Below are 25,324 nucleotides of genomic sequence, written 5' to 3' on the forward strand. Positions count from 1 at the left end.
AGCGAAATTGACGCCGATATGTGTGAGGATAGTGGCGAAGTTAAAGCTACGTCCACCGTACTGAGCGATGCTCTTAATGCGCTGAATGCAGAACCACAGGTACAAATGCCGTAAAAGCATTTAATGCTAAAATTAAAATCGCCGTAGTATACAACGTATATATCGATATTTAATCGCCGTAAAAAGCCCGACGAGTGCACCAGTTTGAATTTATTTCAATCATCAAAAAAGGAACCGCCGTAGACGCACAAATCAGTGCACAAATCAGTTTCAGAATTGCCGTAGTGCACTAATTGCATTATAACAGACGAATAAAATTGCCGTAGATGCACTAAGTTGCAAAAGATGTCGTGGATCGACGCAGCAATGCGTATAATTGGAGGATAAATCTCCGGAATGGAAACCTACAAAATTAACAAGGATTAACAAGCGGGATTGAATATAACCGGAATGGAAATTTACCGGAATAATTTTACCGGTTTTTGTTACGAGTATAAACTCGTTTTGATTAACCTACGCCGCATTTTGCCGCGTTCTGTTCTCACTAACTGTGATGGAATAAAATGGCACATTTTTTTTAATAAGAGTTGCTCATTATGTTGCATTTCGAATGCATCCTTTCATTTTTTCTCATTCCTGTTTTTGAGCCTCAAGGGGCCTCGGCATCCCGTCCCGTGGCATGTCAGAGTGTTGTGCATAGTGCACAGGATATTGGCACGGACGCCTTACCATCATGGCTCGGCTTGCCATTTTTGCCATCCTGCACACACGCCAAAGCGTGTTTTGCCATTCGAGTGCCAGCATCGGAATCGACAACATCGATTCCTCTTGAGCTCTCTGATTTCATGCCCTTTTTCCCTTTAGATTTGTTTTGGTTGTCACCTTTCTAGTCTTTATTTCAAGGAAATAAAGTGATCTTTCGAGGAGTTGCGGTTTTGTTGTGTTTTCTCTATGCAGCGTGAGCGCTTCTCCGAGAACCGTATGCAGCTTGAATTCAGTTAATTTACTGCAGCCTGCGCTTGGCTAATTCTCAGACATATCCGGACAGCCGATAATAAAAGGCGTACAGAGCTCACATGGCCATTTTTCGCAGTATTCACCCGCATCTGAATTCTGAATAGTCATCCGTTAATTTATCGCACGTTGCTCCAAAGGAGCTTTGGGCTATTTTGTCTCAACTGTGATACTGTGAATGGCAGAAAACGTCTGTGTATCGTACTGTTCTGTACGTTATAGTACTGTTTCGGAGTCTTTCCAACAGTCTACGCAAATTTCGACTTTGCTGAATAACCGTTCACTTTTCTTGCTTCAGTATTTTCCGAAACTCGAAACGCTATCTCTATAGCATTATGATCTTGCACAAGAAGCGGCATTATTAGCATTAACAGCCCGCTGCTATTTGAGCAATATTACATACTTGAATCTGCAGTTTCTATGAAATCAAGCTATCTCTACAATCGTATAATTAACTAAAAAGCTGTAAAACTTAATTTTTGTGTGTGCCAATGATGGAATTTTGTATAGCGAGTTTTTTTACGAGTGCAAAAAGGCTTCTAATAAGAACATCGAAGTACCGTATACAGGTTGAGTTTCAATGACCGATCACTCACATACAGAACGTAAGCTACCTAAGCGATCATAAGTTCACCATGTAGCAGACCACCCAGAAGGCTGGTGATCGGTTAATAAAAATTGCTTAAGAACAGTGATCGGCTTACTAGAAATGCCGGAGCGTATAGCTATTATTTCAATACTGTAACATGTATTTTGACGTATAACGGTATAAGCAGTTTCTCAACATTTCACTGTTGTTCAAACATGTAAATTGGAAACTGACGAAGCGAAATTAACTCAACTGTCAATGTTGCTTTTCACATATTACAAAGAGTACATACGATACACGCATACTGCCATAGTTTGTTTTGCGAACAACCGGTCATAACTAGCACAATTACAAATTTACAATTAAGAGTAAGGTATCTGCTTTCATGACACTCATGAAATTGCATTCGTCGTTATTACAATTTTGCTGTCGTGTGGTCAACCGAAGTGCGTATAAATATTTTTTGGTGCAGCTCGTGATACGACAATCCAAGATTTTTATGTGATCTGTTGCATAGTACCATGTTGCAGCTGTAATCAGGTGATTCGATTAACACATTTGCGAAATACAAAGCCGGTGCGATCGTAAAGGATGCCGACTGGGCGTTCGGTTAACCAAATTCAACAAATTTTATTCGGGAACTTCGGAACCGCGGCGCGGGAAGAGATACGATAACGTACGGTGAGCAGCCGTTCTCTAAGTACAGTACCTCGTGCACCTAGTTGAGTAATTGTAAAACGCGATTGCAATTGGGACGCGACTGGGGCTTCGCACGATCTTCCAACCATGTTCATTCTCGCATCCATTCAATGCTTTCGTTTACTAAATATCTGTACCTATACCATTATTTAATGTATACGATGTATTTAAAATGTATGTATTTGAAACGTATATACGGATTTAAAACGCATCTAACCGACTAACCAATATCAAGCTGCAAAAGTCAAATCGAAGCCATGTCCAATGCCCAGCCAGGGTTGCGGATTTTAACGCTGTAACAGTTGATAATAAGCATATTCGAATGAAGCAAGAAATAAAAGAAAAGATTTAGGTCAACACGGAGTCGCCCGCGGCCGCAGAAGTTCGGCACAACGGGCAGTTTCGTGAATAAGTAGCCAGCCACGGTACCAAGCAGGCGTTATGTCCAGCTGCAAGAAAAGGGCAACATTCCACCAGCAACTAGCTTCATCTTACTGTGACTACTTGTCAACATAAAAGGGGCGGATAGTTGCTTAGGTAAGCACTCCCTGTACTTGCTGGCGTCACCCGGCTGGTGTTTACGCTGTGGCTAAACATGGTGCTTACGTACAATGTACCGTATGTATTGCCGCAACGTCACACTCCAGCCGGGTGACGACAGCAAGTATAGGCTTCTTGCCCAAGCCATTGCCAGCCCCTTTTATGTACAGTACTTAATACAACGGCCGGAATAAGTACGAGCACAGTTTGTACATAGCGACAAAAGAATAGACACGCGTTATGACTTATGGATGTTCGTAATTGTATTACAAAGTTACAAAAAAAACCCATTGTGAGCTACATACCCGATACTGGGCACGGGAGCATTCATAGTGGAGCGATTACTCTGGTGATCGGATATTATAATTAAAAGTGCTGTGCGACATCTTCCTGTCCGATAAGATGCATTTCTACCTCATACCATATCGAGATCTTACCATGAAGGCAAGGTAGTACGACAATCAACTCGCCCACGCTGTACAGCTGCTGACAAATGGGGCACACGTTGTCCGTCGGTTCGGTGGTATGTATCTGGCAAAGTTGCTGCAGTTCCTGAGCTGTCAGCGGGGCGCCGGCAGCTATAATAGCTGATTCATCTGATCGAACTTGAGAGAATGAAGCTGCAATAACCGTCTGATCGACAGGCTCCTGATGAGCCAGATTCCTAGCCACCTCGGCATCTCCAGCAGTTTGAGGAGCCTGCAATCCCAAACAACCATGGGATTATCCATAGTCCAACTGTGGAGTCAACTACGGAATTATCTATTGGATTATCCAAACAACTCCATAGTCTGCTTTTTTAAATCTAATTTTGAGGAGCTAATCTGAAATGTAAAAATTAATCGCGGCCAGTTATTCCGGTCGCCCGAAAAGTGTTTGCACCATTCAAGAAATACTCTGCAGTTTTCACTTAAATCCATGATATTACATATAATACTTCTCTCGATGTTCACTTGTCGTTCCTTTTCACTTGGAAAAAGCAGCCACCATCGGCGGAGTCTCGCCGTGCCCTTGAGGGCAACTTACTGTAACTTGCTGTGCTGGCGCCGCTTCTTCAGCAGAAGTTTGTTGTGTTGGCGTCGTTTCTGTAGCAGAAGAGGGGCGGAGGTTGCCCGTGCACAGCATGCACGGGCAACAACAACATAACACAAGACTTCCTATCACGATTCCGCAAACTATCAATCCAGCACTACTGGAGGCTTGGGATAAGGACGCAGTCGAGTTGCCGCTAGTCGTGTTTAGTTTCAATCCCCTGTAACCACTTAATATTTAAGCATGCAACAAATTTAATATTAGCAATTTAATAGTTGAAAAGTTAAAGCACGGAACCATAGCAAGCAGTGTGCATTTTCATACTAATTAATGCACTGAAACGTCGCAGACACGCACAATAAGTTCCTCCAAAGTATAACAACGATATTTATTTATCGGAACACTTTGATGATGTCGAAGACTAAAATATTACCATTGACGTTTTGGGTCTTCGTCACAAGTGCAGTTTAATCCTGTTGAATGTTTATTACCAATTACTTATTAATTTAAAAGTAGTATCTGCAACTTCTGCTTTAAAATTCGAAACAGCTGGCCAATTTTGCGGCTGCATTCAGTGGTGCCAAGAACTCTGGCCCCACTTTTGTAAAGATCGGTTGAAAGAGAGCAAAAACCGGCCACTCGGTCCTGGTTCGAAAAATCCATACTTCTATTAGTAATTAGGCAGCGTGCACCAGGCAACACCTCCAGTGCGCAACTGCGCATAAATCGTTAAAGGGAAGCGACATTGTGCGTATTACGGGAATCAGTAGTACAGTAGCTATGTCTGCAAACCTACAGTGACGTTAGAACTGGAAAGAGCCCTTCTGGCACTTCTGGTGATTCATTGTCCGATCCGAATCCGGAGAGAAATACCAACTGTATCAAATTGTAGTACTGAGTTCGGTTTACCGAAACCATGCGGTATCTATACCAAATAAAAGTGCAGATCAAGAAGATATATTTATATAAGCAGAATACTTGGTCAGATATAGGTATAAGCGTGGTCAAATTCTGTTACATGCCTTACCACTCTACTCTGTAGATGAAAATGACGCTGTTCAGTTTAATGTATTATTAGAAAAAAAACGAAAAAAAAAAACACAGCCGTACTTTGCGATTGCTTTATTCGGCTGGTTGTTTCGAAAACGGCTCGGTTTACATGTTCAGCAATGCATTAATCAGGTGACAGACAGAACATTCTGTGCAAAGTACGGTAATTCATTCACGCAGAGTTACAATGGAGGCTATAACACTGCAACAGACAGATCGTGTGCAGCAGCTCGCAAACGCGAGCGCCAGCTTTATTTTAACGCGCAATGGCGCTGACCGGCTTGGGCAGAGCAAGACGTTCAACAGAACCAGACTAAGAGAGTTCTAAACAGGTAGATAGCAAGCACAACTCTAGGGAAGGCGCCAATCCTCTGCTTCGACTGATTTCCCTGTCTACTTACATTTGGCACGATTGGTGCTGCGGACATCACAGGCCTTTCAGTCAAGCCGTTGCTGAGTAGCCAGGGTGGTATTGTGATCCTCCATCTCCCGTGCCCGTCTCCTTGGTGGTATTGCTGCCTCAGCCAAGCACTTCGCACACAGGCCTTGCGGGCCGTGCACTCGCAGCCTGAACTCAGAGTGGTCACCCATCTAAGTCCAAACCGCGCTCGATGTAGACTATCTTTCAAAACCCGAAGGTTTATCCATCTAGCCACAACGAGTGTGCTAAGCCACAACGAGTGTGCTAAGCCACAACGAGTGTGCTTGCCACAACGAGTGTGCTAGCCACAACGAGTGTGCTAAGCCACAACGAGTGTGCTAAACTACAACTACATCTGCTGTCTTGTCTTACTGTGTTGTAGCTGAGGGTCGGGCATCATAGACAAATTTCTTTAGGTTCATTCCATCCTCATAACTGACAAAATGCACGTCAATTTTAATTGGGGCGAAAATATCACTGGGTATAGCAGCGGGGTACGTGGTCCGGTTCCCTATGCTATTGTCGATTACAGATTTTTCTCCATATGCTTTGGACAGGCTGGGGTGAATGATGATGCCGCTATAGCCATTTGTTTGAGCATAAAAAATTTTGCCGAAGATTCCATTCGCCTCATTTAATCGGGCATCTCCAACTGGTTTGGATTGGCGTCGTAGAGATCTGCCTTCGTATTGCTGAGCAATTAAAAACCATAGATGTCAGAACTGAAAACTATCGTAAGTAATGTTTTGGGGCTTACGTAAGTCATTATAATCGAAGCCCTTATGAAATCATAAACATGTATGGTATCCTTTGCATCACAATTGTTCAATTATCACACGAACCGGTTCCATGACTAATGATCTGATGCAAGAATACCTGTTTTCGTTGAGCATATTTCGTCATCCGTTATTAAAAACATATGACGCCATGGGAGAAACGAAGAAGGTCCTGTTGCCTTACAAAGCTCCACATTTTCTGTTCTCAAATAGATCTGCAAAGGCCAGAAACTCCCATGTATAGTGCAGATGGTGATCTCAGATTGCACGAGTTCAGTATTGCCAGAGATCATTCGCTCGCCCGGTTTTCTAATTGTTATGTTTAACTGCAAACAATATGAACCTGGTATCGACTTACCGGGACGGAGATATCCCGTTGTCCCAAAACTGAGTGCTGCTCATTGAAAATCGTATAACCAGTCGACGAATCCAAAGAAACCGTTCCGTTGTCTAATCTGTAGACCTGAATTACGCAGCTGCCACAATTAAATAGAACGCTCAGGGTTAAAAAACGCTGCTTTAAAAGAATAACGAGTGATCCCATCTCCGCAAAAGGGTTGCTGTGCTGCCTGTGCATCATTTTTCAGTCTTGAAGAAGCAACGCCAGTTACAGCGGAAGTACGTTTGCGCCATTTGTAGAATTTCTGACAGATTTTCACGGCATCATCCAAAACGAAATAATTTTGGTATCATTCAGAATTCCCACTATCACAGCAATGAAATAACTGCTCTGGCCTTAATCGAAACAAAATCGAGCATCGGCGAAACTGCGAAATGCAAAAAGGCATCGAATGCGGAAAATTATTTGTGATGCTACTGGTAGTACTACAAATACACAAATCGTACAACATCACGCAAGCAGAATGCAGACTGTCATCATTTACGTTTTGTTGGCAATAATCATATACCGTATTAGCTCATAAGCAGAATGGGGAACTTGCATGCCATGATTTTTTACACGACTGCATTACACACACGGATGTAAAAAAACAGTAAATATTATGTCGCGCATTGGCTTCTACACGAAAGTAGCGACTACCGGTATAATACAGTCAGCACAGTGTATGCCGACAAGAGAAGTATACCGGGTTTAGATTGCCCAAATGCCCACGGGCGTTATGATGGCTAAGCATACGCACGCGGTGTTTTAAGTACTCCCGAATACTTCTATGCAGTCACCTCAGTGGTTTAAATGCGCTTTACGGCAGAATTTAAAGAGGAAAAAGAAGGCTAGTCTGCAAACCAAGATTTTTATGCACTGCAGCTTTTCATTTAGATAACGTGGCGGAGACTACAGCCAACTCGAACGCTCGTTACTGTCACCCCATAGCAGTAATTCAAGATATTTCCCGGATGAAGTAGAACAAAGACGTTACACAAAGCCTAGGAGTAAGTAACAAAACCTGAAAGATACAGTAATGAAACTTGTAAGCTATGTCCGAGGCTGCTCCTGTTTATGCAGAAAATATTTGCAGGCAAGTTACGGTGAAAAAATGTTAGACATCACCCGTTAGGTGGTTTTATCCTTAACGAGAAATAACAGGTGAATCGGGAAACTGAACCGGGAAGGCTGTGGGTAAAGGCACTGCTTCCACCCAAGCCCATTGTCGGCATACTGGGCAATTTCGCGAATAGGTGGTCAGCCAGGTTGTCAGACATGCTTTATGTCCACCTGTAAAAGTGGATTCCAATTGAACGATAAGTGCAAACAAACTCCTAAACTTTAGTCCTCGATAGCTATTTATGATATTTGCAGAACCAGTTAAAACTAGTGCGACTTCTCCGGGTTGCTCGTGATCTTTACCGATCTTTTTTGGAAGTTAAATCGAATGGTGTGAAGTAAAAAGCATCGTTATCTTACCGTGATTGCACGGTAAAACAATCTTCAGTTCACCGGCGTTGAAAGTTTGTTGGCAAGTCCGACACATTTCATCCGATGGTTCATTGACCGTTACTTGATTGAGTTCTTCCATCTCCTGCAAGGATAACGGGACGCCGTTGGCTCGAAGATGTTCTTGTTGTTCGGCTTCCTGGAGGCGGGCCATGAAGTTCTCGATAAAACTCAGGACAAGACGTTGCCGGTACGCCAGCATGCGGGCGATTTCTTGCTCCTCTAGAGCTTCACGAACCTGTAGTCGCATGCTGATATAAAACAACTACTTCCGTCACGTAATTCGCTACACTGACTCAACGAACCCCATAACCGTGAACGAGGCCTTTATTGCTTAAGCAAAACTGTCAGTGTGTATAAATCTCCACAGGCGCTACCTTTCCTTTTTCATTTTACATTAGCGTTGCTTACTCTGGCTCGCTCCTCAGCTGCGCGCATTCTGTGTCGGCGTACCAGCCAACGACAACCGCTGTAAAGCGCAGCGGCACAAACCAACGGAACGAATATCGCGATAAACAAAGTCTTGTCGAAAGATCCCTACTGTCACTACTCGACGAGAACGTCTCTGTGGTCGTGGAATAATCTAGTGTGTCGATGGGACCTCCATAACGTTGGCTCTGGTCACTGCGCCTGCAATCGCAAAGTTTTATATCAGTTAAAAGCTAAAAAACTATTGTTGTTGGAACTTGTTGACATGTAGTCGTACATAGTATAGCGCAAAAAATACCGTACAATTCTGCAATGAAAGCGATCGGGTCAAACTCCGTGGTAGTCTCAGAATCGGATGCGTCGGTCGATTTCAGCTCTGGGAAACGCTGCAGCTGAGATATGGTCCAATTAGAAAACCCAGGCAATATACCATCATCCTCGTGAGAGCTTGCTCGAGCGCTTTCCGTAGGCAGCGTGAAGTTTAAGCGATATCTGCACAGTACAAAAATTAACCACTATAGTATCCATCGATCTTTCCTCTACGTACTGGACATTCCCATTGATACGATTGCCTGAAGTTCGTATTGATATGACGCATCTCACAAACTCCGTTCAAATAGTTTACGAAACCATCGATTACTCTTTACAAGATTAACGTCCACGACCGACGAAAGTGCATCCCCGAAAGACCGAAACCTAGTTTCTCCGTACCTTATTTCAGATGATGGATAATAAGCGAATTTTGTTAACCGCTTCCCTTCCTCATAGCTCACAAAATGCACATCAACTGTTAGTCGGCTTGTTAGTGCTTGGGGAATCGCAACTGGAAACGGTTCTGTTCTGCTTCTCGTAGGCCAAGCAGTAAGATTGACGCTTCCGTGAGCACCGGGTTTTGTTCGGTCTTCAAAGAGACTGGCCTGTACGATTACGCCGCTGTAACCTTTAGCCTGTGCGTTGAGGATTTTCTTAGCGAATTCATCGCCGTCAACGCTATCTTGGGCAAATTGCCATTTGCGCATTGTTGAGGGCTTCTCTACAGAAAAACATTGGTATTACCGGTGAACGAGAATATTGTAGCCGTACAAATAAGATCTGGAATGTTACAGTAATAATGATGAGCATTTCATTGGTGCTAGTTGATGCGGAAACATCTGAATTTGTACTTGTACGAATCTTCACTTTTATCGTGGATTTCTAGACTGGTTTGGGAAATGTCTAACTGATCTAAAATCATTCTTGCTCTTGCCCTTGCCCTTGCCCTTCTCCAATGTTTTTCAGCTGAATAAAAATGTGTGCGTACGCGTTGACAATGTGTTACATTGCCGGCTTTCGTTAAGAGTTAATTACATAAGCGATCTTAAAGTAATTCGTTAACACCACCAGCACTTCCGATCGTGGTACGGGTGTGTAACCCACTCCACTAGGGACAGCTTAGAAGTTGTCATTGCATGGCAGCTCCTGGGTGTCGTTGAACAGCAACGATTATTTTACGGAATTATTAATTCGCCTTTCGGATTAACATTTTGCCGGCGCATCCCACACCGGCATCACTACGAGTAACACTGCGTCAGCTCACCGGCGCAAGAAATCAACCTCCCACAGCCGTCTCAAGCGACCACGCCCTCGGCGACTGTTTACCGGAGGACCGGAAATCCCGTCTTACCTAGCAGCATACCGCATCCCGAAAGTAAAGACACATCATTTGGGTAAGCGCAAATAGATTAAACTTTAACATTATACTTAAGTACAGTACTCAGTCGTGAAAAGATAATTATTGTTTTATCCTCTCACTTTAATAGCAGTATCGGCAATTTGCAACAGCAACCTCCACATTGTTTGTGTGAACTTAATAAGCAATTATTCCAGTTTTGCTCCCGAATTTTTCCGTGCTGATTATACACTTTACAGTACTATTGTGTGCATTTGATTTTACCGGTATGGTATAAGACTTTCTTGACCTGCATTCGTTTTCACTTTGCCAGCAAAACTTTTCTCTCTAAAGAGAGCATTCTTGGCTTGGGAAAGAAACCATTAGCGTTTACAGTTGAATAGTTTTTCTTGGACAGTATGGACAAACATCAGAACTTATCCGACACTCTGTCTGCTTATACGAAGGTTGAACTACAGAGTATAGCACAACAGTATAAAGTACCGTATAAGCAGGCTGACAACAAGAGCAAACTACAGACAGCAATTGCACATTACATGTGTGCTCAGAATCTGAGCGTAGACGATCTGAAGAAGATACTGCGCAGGGAGAAAAGCAACAACAACGCATCATCGCAGGCCAACACCACACCAGTTAAGAGCAATCAGACCAACGCGACCGCTGGCTCGGTTGCGCAGCTGTCAAAGGACAGAGAGGACGCTCTCTCTCCACAACAGCCTAGCACTCTAAACAGTGTGGAGCCTGACAGTGAGCACCTGGTAAACAGTACTCCTGAGTTGCAGAATGCCTTACAGCAAGCGAATAGACTATATAGTACGTTAACTCAGTATATGCCAGACGCGCAGGGCAGAGCATATCTAGACCAGCTGCTGATGGAATCGCATAAGCAGTCATATAACTTCGTTGAACAGCTACATGGAGCGCGGCATGCTGAAGAGATTGCCGCACTGCAGCTACAGCTGCTTGAAGCACGTAAAGAGCGTGAGAGAGAGAATACAGCTATATTCCCACCGCATCACGCCCATGTACAGTATACTGCCAGTACACCTGATGTAAAGCATACCATTACTGCGGATAATAAGAGTACAGTATTACATGATCCAGTTGCATATAATGCTACGAGTACCAGCTCCAATAATAATCTTGCAGATATCGTGAATGCGCTTGCAGCTGTTAAGCTAGATCATAGTAAACTTTTACCTAAAGATTTCAAAATTGAGGTTTTCAACAACAAGCCTGAATATACGATCAGTAATTTCTTTCAGCAATTTGAGAGAGTAGCTAGTACATTAGATTGGGACAATAAGCGACGAGTAATCATGCTGCCCAACTATTTAGGCGAAGCGCCGCGAAGATTCTTTGAAGCTGAATGGTCAACTAACAAAGAGTTGAGTTATGATGCCTGGCGCAATAAACTAGTAACCCGGTATCTCCCTGAAGATTATGCTGACAAGAAGCGACTAGAACTTTCTCGCAAGTGCTTGAAACCTGGTGATGATGTACAGCAGTTTTTCGATGACATGTTGGTGTTGTTTCAAGAAATCGATAGTCGTATGCCCGAAGAGTATAAGGTATCGGAGATTAAGCGTGCTATTTCTGGTATCCCCGAGTACCGTAAAATTCTCATAGCAGCTAACGCCAACTCTGTTACTGAGATTCGTAACATTTTGGGAAAACTCGCTACAGTAGATTCAACCGAAACAACAGTAAATGTGTCATATGCCAGCCCGCACACACCGGCACCGCGCAATAACCGAGAATACGAGTATCATAACCGTAGCGACAGCCGTGACAGGCAACATTATCGGGACAGCAGTTCGTACGACAATAATTGGCGTCAACGGTCACCCAGTCCATACGGCAGACTACAAAATACGAGTAGACATTTCGACCGTTCGCGTTTTAATCAGTATAATCGTATTAGTGACCGCCGCGCACAGTATCAGCCACGTCGGTTCAGCAGAGAGCGAGACCGCAGCAGGGACTTCAGCCACAATCGTAACAACCGAGATGGTAGAGACGTAAGTGGTAACCGTTACTCACGTGATCGTACTGACGGGCGCAAACCACAACCTGACAGTACAGGAAGACGTAAGTTCTCACAGGAGCGCTCCGAGTCACGTGACCGCCGCAAGGAAGATTGGAAGAGTAGAATACCTGAGAAAGTGATACATTTCGATAGCTACAGGCTGGGAAACGGCAAGCTATTCTGCCCATTCTGTAAAGATTTCAGGCATGGTTTTTCTGAGTGCACGAGAGTCACACCGAATGATGTACAGTACATACAACAAACGTGTCCAGCTGACATCATCCTCAAAGCAGAACGGCAGTACAACAAGTACATTAAGGGAAACTTAGATGAAATGGGCGAAACCTTCTGGACAACACCTCAGGGAAACGCATGATGCCGTTCTGGAAAGGAGGTACAGACGGTGTATTACCACCTCCACATACCATAGCAGATGCGACCAAAAGTACGACTCTGTCAGAATATTTTACAGTAAAGGCACGACCTGGAGAACAAACAGTAACCTATGTATACAGCATCGATATAGAAAAAAGTAAAACGTCTCCGTATGCAAGTTACGATATGCCTATTACGTGTACACCTACTTATGCACCGACCATAGTAAACGGTCACGAGGTCAGAACACTTTTCGATACCGGTGCAGGCTGCAGCATTATTAGCGAGAGTCTAGCAAGAGCAATTAATCTTAAATTCTTTCATTTTAAGAAAGGCGCACCTGATTTACATTTCACAACTATTTCGGATCGATTTAAATGCCCGGAGACATACACAACTAGTACGACTGTAAAAGTGGGAGTAATTGACACCGTACACAAATTCTTTATCGTTTGCGGCCTCCCTAATGAATTTATAATCCTTGGTGCTGACTTTTTAAAAGAGCATAAAATAAGTATCAATTTACACCGCGGACAAATTATGTTCGAAAAGCCCGACAGAGTAAAGAAGTCGTTTTTACCGAAAGATATTCAAGATCGTATGGCTAGAAATTACAACTACTACCCACAAACTTCGTTCAATCATTACAAAGTAACAACCGAAATTGGCCTTACTCTGACGCTACTACGTACAAAGGGTATCTTACCAGCAATACCTGAAATACCAGAAGTCGTAGTATCTGAAGCACCAGAACCACAAGTAGCGATTAATGCACCTGATACGAGTATTGATGTTTTCCCTCCAAATACGAGTACGAATTGTAGTGATTCCGCGTGTGACGATTCTACAGCAAAGGTCACGAACTGCAGCACCGCGAATAACGATGGCCACAAAGCGGTTCTACCAGCTTCAGTAGAACCAGCACCACCAGTCACCGTTACTTTGCGAAATACTAGTCTTGTTCATACTGTTACAGTAACTACCGATACTATACTGATACTATGTTAACGATGACACACCTTCTGTTTTCAAAATCTCGCCTGATATTGTTGATCAGTGTGACTCAGCAAAAGTAGCTGTACATTCCAATGTATCTTGGTCGCAGTCTCACATTAAACTCGGCAAAAAGTTGAAAATCCCTAAGAAAACCGGTGTAGTCGTACAGTTTACGGTACCTGACAGCTATAACGGAGACGCGATTGTCATCGGACAAAAGAATATCTTGTTACAACACTTGGTTGGTGTAGCGAACACCATAGTATCTATTGAAAATGGAATAGCAAGTACAGTAATTACCAACTTCAGTGACAAACCAGTAACATTAAAGAAAGGCTTGTTAATTGGTTATGTAGAAACACTAGCTGCAGAGGAACTAGTTGAATGCAACAATCTCCAACCTGGTACGAGTATTAGCCGAGATGAATTAAACGAGCATATAAAAAATCTTAACTTTAACCCAAACTTAACTACCGAACAGCGAAACCAGCTAGTGCACCTTTTTGTCAGATATGAAAATGTGTTTCCCTCCAAGTCCCGCCCGCTTGGCTTGTGCTCCGAAGTGACACACGAGATCGACACAGGTGACAGCAAACCGATAAAACGGATGCCGTGGCGCACGTCCTTTGCGCATCGTATTGAGATACAGAAACAAGTGGATGAAATGCTAAATAAGGGAGTAATTAGAAAATCTACGTCGCCCTGGGCCGCTCCAGTAGTATTAGTAAAGAAAAAAGACCCGCATTCAGCATTGCGTTTTTGTGTAGACCTACGCGGGGTAAATAACGTTACGCACCGGCCGATGTGGCCACTGCCGCGCGTAGATGACGCGATTTCTAGCTTTAGTGGCTCAGTGTATTTTTCATCCCTTGATTTTAACTCTGGATTTTGGCAAATCCGGATGAAAGAAAACGATATACCAAAGACAAGTTTCATTACACCCGACGGACAGTATGAATTTTTGAGAATGCCTTTTGGTCTTTCTGGAGACACCGCTACCTTCCAGAAAGCCATGGATAGTATCTTAGGACACCTAAAGTGGCAATCAGTAATTTGCTATATCGATGATGTTTTAATAGGTGGCCGCGACTTTACTGAGCACATCAAACTTTTAGAGGAAGTACTAATAGCAGTCACAGCAGCAGGCTTTACCATATCACCGAAAAAGTGCGAAATAGGTTTCGAAAAAATTAAATTTTTGGGTCATATTATAAGTAGACACGGTCTTAGCCCTGACCCCGCCAAAATAGCTGCAATATCTGCCTTCCCGCGCCCCCAGACGGCTAAACAAGTAAAATCCTTTATAGGCGCATTATCGTACTACAGGCAATTCATTCAAAATTTCTCGGGGCTGAGTAAACCGCTTATCGAGCTAACAAAGAAAGACGCACCGTTTATCTGGGGCGAAAACCAACAAGCAGCTATCGAGGAATTAAGAGTAGCATTGACAACAGCACCGCTATTGAAACCGTTCGACCCGGCATTACCTGCTCAACTAAAAACCGACGCCTCCGGCATCGGAGTAGGCGCCATACTGGAGCAACAACATGCCGACGGGTAGCATGTTGTCGCCTATGCGTCTAAAATGCTAGACAAGCACCAGATGAATTATCCGACGTCTGAAAAAGAACTTTTTGCCATCGTTTTTGGCATCAAAAAGTTCAAACATTATTTAATTGGCAAACATTTTGTAGTAATAACTGATCATGCCGCTTTACAATTTCTGTTGAACTTAAAAGAACCTCAGGGCAGACTTAACCGATGGGCGCTGTTACTACAAGAGTACGACTTCAAAGTAATTTACCGGAAAGGCCGTTTACATCAGGACGCCGACTTATTAAGTCGCAATCCACTCGAGCCGGCTGATAACACAGACGATTGTGATATTCCTGTATATAGTACGAGTATTGACCCGTGTTTACTACCGACTACGCAGAAATTCGTTGACGAACAAGAATCTGATAATTTCATTAGCAACATTAAGGATATTATTAACAGCTCTGACAAGTACTCTACTTCTCCTAAGAGTATTCAGCGAAAGGTTGACGGTTTTCGCATCGTCAATAACATCTTATACAAAGTAAAATCTCAGAAAGGACACCGGAAATTACTACTGTGCATTCCTTACAGTATGCGCGCACAAGTATTATATAATCTGCATGATGCACCTACCGCGTCACACATCGGTTTTGAAAGAGTATGGGAGCATATGAAGAGCAGATATTATTTTCCACGGATGTTACATTTCGTAAAAAATTACTGCGAAGCTTGTCAGTTGTGTCAGCAGCGAAATAGTAGCAGTATTCCTCAGTCAGGATATTTGCAGCAGATTAAACGGTACAATTTATTGGAAAGTTGGTCTTTTGACCACATCGGTCCTTTCCACGCCACCGAAGGAAAGAAATATATAATAGTAGCGGTCGAAAACGTTTCACGCTATGCCGTTACCAAAGCCGTGCATTCGACCGGCGCTCAGGAAACAGCAGATTTCTTTATACATAATATAATTATACCATTTGGTTTGCCTCGGTATATAACATCAGACCGAGGTGTAGCATATACGAGTAATTTATTTACTGAATTAACAAAGTTGCTGAGTGTCAATCATAGAGTAACTACTGCTTATCATCCTCAAAGCAATAGTATACCTGAACGTTTTAATAAGTATCTTGCAGAAAAATTAACGTTGTACGCCAATAAAGAGCAGACCAATTGGGCACTACACCTGCCATTTGTTACGTTTTCTTATAACTCTTCGAAACACTCTACAACAGATAGTTCACCTTATTATCTGCTTTTCGGTGTAGAACCGTTACTACCTATTGACATAGTAACACCTAAAGTACCAGAGAAAACAGGGGACAAAACGATACAAAAGTATCTTGAAGAACTCCGCAACCAGTGGAAAGTTGCACATGAGTATGCGAAAGTACTAACGGAGAAAGTACATGATAGTAATGCACAACGATACGATGATAAAAAAGTAGAAGTATGTTTTAACGTAGGCGACAAAGTATATGTACGTGATGAGACTCGTATTGTTGGCGAAACTCAAAAGTTAACCTTCCGATTTGTTGGTCCATATGAGATTACTGAGCTGACCACAGAAGGAAACGTTCATGTTAAACTAATTACGGGTAAAGGACGCAAAAGAGTAACGCAAATAGTACATATATCAAAACTAAAACCGTATAAAGAATATGAGGAAGATGTACAGCGTAGCCGGGAAGCTTTCCTAAAAACTTTAGAAAGTAATAAGAGTACTTAAACAACACACAAGACTAACTACTTACTAGTAAATATAAAATTAACAATGGTGAACGTACCATTACTAGTACCAGCAGTGCAGACTAATATCCGATTCGCACTACAGAGTACAGACTAATAAACCGGTGTAAAGTCAAAAAGTAATAACACTGCTACAGCAGCTAAAGTGTACAATACATAAAAGACTGACACTGTTAGAGTATGTACAGTATCACTGCGGAATAATGCTGATAAAGTATATACAGTGTAGAACAACGCAGGAATAACACTGTTACAGTAAACGCAGTGCAAAGTATAAAAATAATGCACTATGCAATATATAAAAAAGTGTACAGCAGTCGATTCTGGCACTATATATTAGCACAGTGCACTGCAGGTGTATTACACTGCAGCACTGATAAGTATAACTACCCAAAACAGTAAAAAGTAACAACATTATGTGTGCGTTTGCAGTCATGGACATGGACACCCACGAAGCTTCCGCTAACGGAGACAGTAACACGGCGACAAGCAGCTCGGCACCGGCAGACACACCAAAAGCAACACCCAGCGCCACCGTGCCGCAGGACGCTATGGACATCCAGACAACTGGATATGATGATGGCAGCTTCAACAACGAGCCGTTCCATCCAGTGACACGCCAGAACAGCCGCACACATGCACCTCCACCCGCACCGGCCGCTTCCGACAGTACCAATCAGCAACCCGGCCAGCGCACCGAACAGCCAAGTAACAATACTCCGCAGAACGGCAACGAGAATAGCAACCAGCGCCAGCAAAAACAGCCGCGCGCTGAGCGCATCCGTTACATCACCGCAACTTCCCGTCAGACAGCACTCCCCGTTAACGACTTACCGTTCAACCCGTTCATTAGCTGCAGCTGGGCCGTCACCGCTGAGGACATGCAGCGCCACATGAACAACATCGGTACCGCGATAGACCGCCTTCAGGAGCAACGCAGCACCCTGCCGAATAACTACGATGCACTGGGGATAGAGTACGAGATTGAACAGCTGAAGAGTATGTTCTCGTTTTTGGAGCGTCAGAGTAAACAAACTAACAGTAACAAATTCGTGACGTTCCCGGAACCACTGGCTACGTCTCTTGGCCACTTCTACCAGCAGTCCTGGCGTTTCGACCGTTTTGCCACCGGAGCCTGGATAAAGTATGCAGCAGAAGACGGGACCTGGCGATATGAACACCGTTCTGGTTTTGTGTATCGCTATATCAGCAACTCACACCGACAAGGTTTCGAAATGGTTGAACAGTATCCGCGTTATTTCAATCCGTACCGCTACTTCCCGATCAACATGCCGTTTTGGCCAGGTGAAATTGCCTGGGATGGATCCTACACGGAAGAGACACGTACGCGAATCAGTAATTACATGGTTGAAATCGACGAGTATAAAACAGTGAAGGGCACCGATAATGGCAAAGACATACAGTATCCTTTTGTCGAAATGGCAGACATGTGGGCCGGAGAGTATCAGCAACTTGATTTGGGCAAGATTATAGCAAAAACCGGCATTCGTGGATATGCACCGGACGAGCAAGGTCATCAGTCCACCGTGCGGGACGATAAAGTAACCATTGCGCAGTTGAACGCTAAAATTCGCCAGCTTGAAGAGCAACTCGGACACCCGCGCCAAGGTAACCAGCAGCAACAGCAGGGACAATACCAACCATATCCGCAGCACCCCGGACAGCAGCAGCCGGAGCAGCCGCCGCGCCAGAATGGACAGCCGCACCCGCGTCAGAATGGAGAACAGCAGCGTCGCCAGTACCAGCCACGCCGTTGAATCACCTGACCGGAAACCGAAGAGAGCAACACAGCAACACGTGGGAGCAGCAACCCCGTCATCCAGATTCACCACGATTAGTAATGTTCTTACAGTAACTCTCATTGTTATTAATTGCTCAATATTTCTGTGTTATTTTCCATTCCCTAATTTCCATTCCTGATTTTACCGGATTTTCTCTTGATAAGACAGGTATATCTTATCGCTACCGTGCGGGATGTAGCCGTACAAATAAGATCTGGAATGTTACAGTAATAATGATGAGCATTTCATTGGTGCTAGTTGATGCGGAAACATCTGAATTTGTACTTGTACGAATCTTCACTTTTATCGTGGATTTCTAGACTGGTTTGGGAAATGTCTAACTGATCTAAAATCATTCTTGCTCTTGCCCTTGCCCTTGCCCTTCTCCAATGTTTTTCAGCTGAATAAAAAAGTGTGCGTACGCGTTGACAATGTGTTACATTGCCGGCTTTCGTTAAGAGTTAATTACATAAGCGATCTTAAAGTAATTCGTTAACACCACCAGCACTTCCGATCGTGGTACGGGTGTGTAACCCACTCCACTAGGGACAGCTTAGAAGTTGTCATTGCAATATGTACTTAGTTGTTTTTAAAATTTAGTTCTGCAAAACCCTTTTCCAACTAACAATGTTGGTTGCGGCAAGAGGAATGTTTTATTCACATAAATTATAAAATATACATACGCTTTTCATGGATACTGTAAATACAGCAAGATTAATGATAAGCAGCTACTTAACCTTCAACAAGTTATTTAATACTTGAACCTTTGCGTCGTGCACATGCTTCGTCATCGGCTAACAGAAAGACAACCGACATTTGGCTTCCCTCTGATAGGCTTGGAGCAGGAGGGAGCTTTTCGGCGTCACAGGCATTCAAGGGATCAGCGACTTTCAAATAAATCTGCAACGACTATCGCCTTTGACTATCAAGCCTTAAACGTATCGATTAGGTTTTGCTTTCGATTCAAAGAGCTTTCCAAGGCTGCGGCAACTATTCGAACAGACGACTCGAACTAAAATATTTTTTGGAATTATTTGTTATTTAGCTCCCGGGATGGTTTTTCAACGTACCGGGATGTCTGCGTTACGTTGGCCAACAACAGTCTGGTAATTATTAGAAACCGTATAAACAGGCTCCTGGGCAACTGTATCATTCTCTATTTCGTAAATCTGGATAACACAGCCACACGGGCTGAGTAGTACAGGCAAAATAAGCAGCCTAAGGGGAATTCGCGCAGCGGATGGCATCATGTTTCCGCTTAGGTACTTGGCTTCTTCAGTGTTGGATACACAAGACGGTACAAGTGATCAGTTTCACGCAACAGCGCTAAGTTCTAATGAAGTTATCGATGCTATTCGCCTTTTCTGAAAGATCGTACAGGTTTTTTAAAGATGCGCTCGTTTAACAGGCCACAGGAAGCAAACCTGATGGTAGAGCTCAGTAATATAAACGTTTAATTCGTTTTTCTGTAAAGTGAAAATGCAAAATAAATTCTTAGCTCGCGTGTATAAAACGTCGAATTCAAAGGTAGCAAAACTGTGTCAGTAGTAGCGGAATATATGTATGTACGAGAACAGCACGTAAACAACAGTGGTGCTGCTCACGAACCGGTTTTCTGCTTTGTCCTAACTAGAAGCTCACGCAAAATTCTCCACCGCCGATGAAGTTATTACTTACATGTATGTCTGCATATCGTATGTGGTCATGTGTCGTTTTCAAAGTTTATTAAGTAGAAAACAGACAGTGTCGGTGGTAAAAGTCGTTTTCCAACACATTAACACTGACACGCTTACAATTAGAGAATAAGAGAAGTTCGGTGTGCCCAAGAGCCCAAAGTGTTCTTGCTTTTTTTAGCTTTTTATCCTACACACTATATTGCGTATGACATCATTCGTTTGACAAAGATTGCGTCGAACAAAATCAATATGATTACAATGACATGCAAGAAGTGAATTTTGGCAAAAGATTTTACAGCAGTAAGTATGTGTAACGTATACTACAGAGTGTAGTATATGTAATGAATAGCGATTTCTGCAGATATGGCAGCATACAGCCGTGAAGCTGGCAAGTCACACACCTTCACTTGACCACCATTTAGCACTGTTTTATCGTTTCTCGTTGCGTTTACTACTTAAGAAACAAGATCAGTAGTTGGTAATTTCAAGTAGGACCTAACTGCAGCGAAATCGAACTAAACTGGATACGAAACCGTGTTTCTATTCAAAGAAGCTGAAAAGAGTTACAGTACACACAGTGAAATTACAACGAAGTTATAAATTAATTACATTATGGCTGCGTGCACGGGTAAACACGGGTGTTGGCTGGGTGCACGGAGTTTGGGAACGGGTGTTGGCTGCGGGCACGGGATTCCTTCACGGGCGTTGGCTGCGTGCACGGGAAATTATTTGAATGTTTAAGTTAAATTTAATTGTATATTTTAGTTATAATTTTTTACATAATTACTACTTATGGAAACCTACTCACTTATTTAAACCCACTGTTTCTAAACGAAAATACCTAGCTACCGCAAGTACTGCAAAATTTGCTGTACATAGCAAGTACAGAGTACTATGTTACGACTTACGAGTTAAATATCTATACTTGTTAGTGCAGTACCATGAAGTACCTGAAAGTCACTGTAAGAAGAATCGAAGGCGTAAGAATCTCTGTAGTGTTTTTTTCCATGAAGACTTTTGTATTAAGGTAATGCCATTCCTGTGTAATATAGCCTCGTAAGAATTTCTGTAATACTGCCAAGACCACTGCGTTCCTTTTCGGGATGGATCCTGGAACGGCCACTTTTGAGCAGGGTCTGATGCGAAATTGCGGACACACTTGGTGGCCGCTTATGAGGCATGCAACCGACATCATTCCCACTTGCATCAAGCCGCGCTGAAAACCTCTGAGTCGTAAAACAAAGAATCTGTAACTATTTCTATGAGTAGATTATGATGGCACATAAAAATATGTCAGAAACCGGTCGCAAAAACCTGTTGTGGTTGAATAAGACCTGGAAAATTATAAATGTTACCACTAAAAAATTGAAATAGCCGTGCACAGCTAACACCCGTGCGGATCCAAAAAGGTCACCCGTGCACACAGCCAACACCCGTGTCCGAACTCCGTGCACGCAGACAACACCCGTGCAACCATGCATGCAGCCAACACCCGTGTTTCCCCGTGCACGCAGCATCGACCATAAAATTAACGGTTGCTGCATGTACGGAACACGGAATTATTTAGACATTCACAAAAACGTTCGAGAAAAGTTTTCCGATCAGCAAGGCAGACTTGGTTCATGCATGATCTTCTTCAGGCGTTTTGGAGACCGGTTCAGCACACACCGGTTGCCTGCATACCAGACAGTTCCGTGAATAGGTGGTCAGCCATGTTGAAAGCACGCCATATGGCCAACTGCAAAAATATAAACACAGGTATTGGCACCGATTACCATTTCATGCATCGCAACGTTGTTAGTGGGTGGCATAAGTTACAGTGTTTTACCATGCTGGCACGGCAAGACAGTCTTTATTTCACCATCCATGAAATTTTGTTGACACAAAGGGCATATTATGTCGTCTGATTGCTCCATGTCCTCGATTTGTGTAAGATGGCTCATTTCATCATCCCTTAGTGGAACCCCAATGCCTTGTAGGCGCTCTTGCTGTACAGGCGCTTCATTTTGAGCAGTTGTTAGGAACTTGATTTGTCTTTTCTCCAGTTCCTCCTTGATACCAGAAATCTGGATAATTTCCTCCTGGGCTAAAGATTGCGGCTTCTGCAGCAAAATCTTTTATTAGACTGCTTTATCAAAGAAAACGTTACAGCAAAGCGCAGTACTTGGGTGCTTTTTATTGGTGATCGTGTGGCTTGTAGTTTTCGCAGTCGATAGCAACGGCGGATCGCGCATATTAGAAGACCCAAGAGAAAAACGGCGACAGCAATCGCCAGAAACAACTCACTGGTTCGTGGAAGCCCAGAATTATTTTTGAAGTGTAATTCGTACCTGCAACATTGCCTCAAATCTTCCACCAGAACTTTTTGTGCCATGTAATGCACTACAACAGCTTCATTACAAATATGACAATGGCAGTCACAATTAGGTACTCTAAGCTTTTTTTTAAGCCGCACCTGTTATCGGAAAAGGGATTGAATAGAAAGTTCTTCAGCTTCATTCCCTGCTCGAAGCCGACGAAATGGACGGTGACGTTGGTCCAATCAATAACGCTCGCAGGAATCTCGGTCGAGAAAGGCCTAGCCGTGGAATAGGGATTTGAATAGACAATGATGCCGGCGTAAGATTTTTCATATGCGCTTAGAATTTTGGCGGCGAATCCATTTATATCTTCAGTGACTTCTGTGTATGTACAACAAAGGAATGCCAGTTAACCGCTAATAGTTTCCAAATGCCAAATGAATAATTGAGATGGTTTTAACCACTGGCTTGCCAACAATTATTCAGAATAGAATAAAACAGTTTATTGTCGCTCGCACTTTTTGCTCCGGCCCCTCGGTATGAAGCAGTACTCCTAGTAGTCGATAAAGTAGCACATTAACTTCTTGACTTCTGTTTTGCTCCCGACAATTTACTGACTGGCATATTGCTGATTAACACAACTTGCTGACCGACAGATTACTGACCGGCAACTGGCATATTTGCAGTTTTGCTGCTCGACTTTTCGAAACTGTTTTGTTGACCGACAGGTTGCTTATTGGTTGGTTTCGATGATTTTTTCAGCTTTTTGAGGGTTTTTTCCTAATGTTCAAGTTGCTTATATTTCTTTACTTTTTTAGCTTTTTATTATTTCTTGGTGCGATCTTTTAGGTTTTTATTCTGTTCTTATGATTTGTTATTTTTGCATGTTTTTCATTTGACTTTTACATTAATTTTGCAATGTCCGTGGAGTGCTGCCAGCAAAGTTGTCAGCAGATAGCAGCTTATCGATTATCAAACTGTCGTTTCACAAATCGTCGTGTGAACATTTTGTCGGTTAGCGAATGCAAAAACATGGTCAGCACGATGCGGGCAGCATCAAGGTTTTCTAAAGCAGTACTATTGTTTATTGGCACTAAAATAAAATCTCACTGTAATCGTCATATATTTAGTGATAAATCTTACCTTCTCTTTGTGGACATGGTACGTCTTCTACTACAAAAAACGACTCAACCCATCTGTTTTCAGTGCCAACCAAGGAGGCTAGATCCAGGTCATCTGAGCTGCACCCAGACGCATGAGTAGCAGCTTTTAGCCGTATACCTAGACCGGTTTCTACATTTGTCTGACGAATTGACGATCATCGTGTGAACAGTGTAAAGAAGATGTTTTACTTACTGGATTGTCCTCTGTGGAATAGTGGCCAGCAGCACAATAGTCATTATCATCAGGAATCGCATAAACTGGAGAAGGTGAGAGGGTTCCGTTTTGCCTTGGGTAAACCTTGATCAGGCAGTCATGAAAGCTTATTAAGAAGCCCAGAATATAGAACCCAAGATAAAGTGGTCTGGATGAAGTCCTCATACTATTACTTCGATTAATGAAGTACTAGTAATTACTGCATCTCGAATACTCGTATTAAGCAACTGGCAATGCATTCGATTCAAGAAACTCTAATGATGCAGGGCGGCTAAATGCTGCGTACGTACAAGTACTGCTTTGTTAACACCTGCAAAAACGACATACTTTTTCAAACCGGCAGGCGAACAAACGAAATTTAAGTGGATTGCCCCCAACTGCTGTATGTTCATCTACGAGGTAATCAGCAAAAAAAAAAAAAAGGTTTTAAGGCAGGTAGACTTTCATTCAGGTTAGCAAAAAAGGGTGTTGATTTTTTTTTGTTCCGGGGGACACACTGTACTCGTAGCCAATTCATGCATGTCAAAATGGTGCAACTTGCATGCACCATGCGTGATCGTAAATGGTACTGAATATTAAGGCAGAGTGCGTGCCTGGAGGCAAGAGCTGTGCTTTAACTTACGTAAAACGTACAAGTATAATATCATTTTCTTGGTCGGCCTCAGTTTGCTGAGTTTAGGGGGCATCCATAAATTACGTACGCAGAAAACCACGATTTTTTCACCCCTCCCTCCCCCTTCGTAGCGGTCCGTCACATTTGCTTGACCCCTCCCCCCTGGTTCGTTCAATCGTAATATATGGAGCTGACCACCCCCTCCCCCCTGGGTTCGTCGAGGCCGTCACAGCTTGTCACGCTTTTTGGACCCCTCCCTCCCTGGTTCGCTGCGTACGTAATTTATGGATCCCCCCTTAGTGGGCTGTGCTTTATCGTACGTTACCTTGTACTCAGTGCTATTGCAACAGCATATATTATGGAAAGTCAGCAGCGCAGTGCTCATCTTGTGGACATAGATGCAGGTGCATGGTCCGTGCAACATCCTTGCGATGCCTCACAACAAGCGCTACTTAAGCTTCGCTCCAACAGCACCGTCCGATATCGTTGCGGGTGTTTCCAGAGCAGAAACGAAAACATAGTTGCCGGAAACTACAGTAGATTAACGGGCGCATATAAAACATCCAAATCATGAAGCAACCAAGACATATAATTATAGAGGGCCCAGCAAGGGATAGCGGCTAGCTCACCCTTAGGCGAGCAGAAACGGAAACTGAACGCCAACACACTTGTAAACTTTATATCCCACTCGCATGCAACAAATCAAAGGTCACCGCAGTATTCTATCACCACAAAAGAATGCTGCGGGCAAAACGAAA

At 43.2% G+C, this 25,324-nt stretch overlaps 3 protein-coding genes across 5 annotated transcripts; all 3 read right to left on the reverse strand.

Moving 5' to 3' along the window:
- Positions 1-319: 319 nt before the first annotated feature.
- LOC129589778 (uncharacterized) lies at positions 320-7,164 on the reverse strand. Of its 3 annotated transcripts, XR_008690655.1 has the most exons (9): positions 6,480-7,121; positions 6,222-6,336; positions 5,718-6,027; positions 4,671-4,799; positions 3,869-4,094; positions 3,280-3,541; positions 2,528-2,751; positions 2,313-2,439; positions 320-404 (listed from the first exon to the last, which is right to left on the reverse strand). XR_008690655.1 is itself a non-coding variant. In XM_055484635.1 (8 exons), exons 2-8 carry the CDS (start codon positions 6,699-6,701, stop codon positions 2,651-2,653), a joined length of 1,365 nt encoding a protein of 454 aa, XP_055340610.1. In that variant the 5' UTR covers positions 6,702-6,888; positions 7,030-7,164; the 3' UTR covers positions 2,450-2,650. The 3 variants fall into 3 exon arrangements, 2 of the variants coding, with proteins under 2 accessions (XP_055340611.1, XP_055340610.1); XM_055484635.1 differs by lacking the exons at positions 320-404; positions 2,313-2,439 and having other exon boundaries at positions 2,450-2,751; positions 6,480-6,888; positions 7,030-7,164; XM_055484636.1 differs by lacking the exons at positions 320-404; positions 2,313-2,439 and having other exon boundaries at positions 2,449-2,751; positions 5,718-6,037; positions 6,480-7,122.
- A 216-nt stretch (positions 7,165-7,380) lies between these two features.
- On the reverse strand, positions 7,381-20,138 carry LOC129589817 (uncharacterized). The gene is made up of 7 exons (XM_055484697.1): positions 19,671-20,138; positions 19,365-19,500; positions 9,153-9,474; positions 8,745-8,933; positions 8,424-8,642; positions 7,983-8,250; positions 7,381-7,793 (listed from the first exon to the last, which is right to left on the reverse strand). Exons 1-6 carry the CDS (start codon positions 19,848-19,850, stop codon positions 8,235-8,237), a joined length of 1,062 nt encoding a protein of 353 aa, XP_055340672.1. The 5' UTR covers positions 19,851-20,138; the 3' UTR covers positions 7,381-7,793; positions 7,983-8,234.
- A 708-nt stretch (positions 20,139-20,846) lies between these two features.
- Positions 20,847-23,936, reverse strand: LOC129589829 (uncharacterized). Its single transcript, XM_055484713.1, has 6 exons — positions 23,933-23,936; positions 23,720-23,857; positions 22,732-22,957; positions 22,441-22,606; positions 22,105-22,378; positions 20,847-22,014 (listed from the first exon to the last, which is right to left on the reverse strand). The coding sequence occupies exons 3-6, from the start codon at positions 22,773-22,775 to the stop codon at positions 21,983-21,985; spliced, it is 516 nt and encodes a 171-aa protein (XP_055340688.1). The 5' UTR covers positions 22,776-22,957; positions 23,720-23,857; positions 23,933-23,936; the 3' UTR covers positions 20,847-21,982.
- Between the last annotated feature and the right edge of the window lie 1,388 nt (positions 23,937-25,324).

This window comes from Paramacrobiotus metropolitanus, unplaced genomic scaffold (assembly GCF_019649055.1).
Source record: "Paramacrobiotus metropolitanus isolate TYO unplaced genomic scaffold, Prichtersi_v1.0 Parri_scaffold0000037, whole genome shotgun sequence".
In the NCBI taxonomy this organism is placed as follows: domain Eukaryota; kingdom Metazoa; phylum Tardigrada; class Eutardigrada; order Parachela; family Macrobiotidae; genus Paramacrobiotus; species Paramacrobiotus metropolitanus.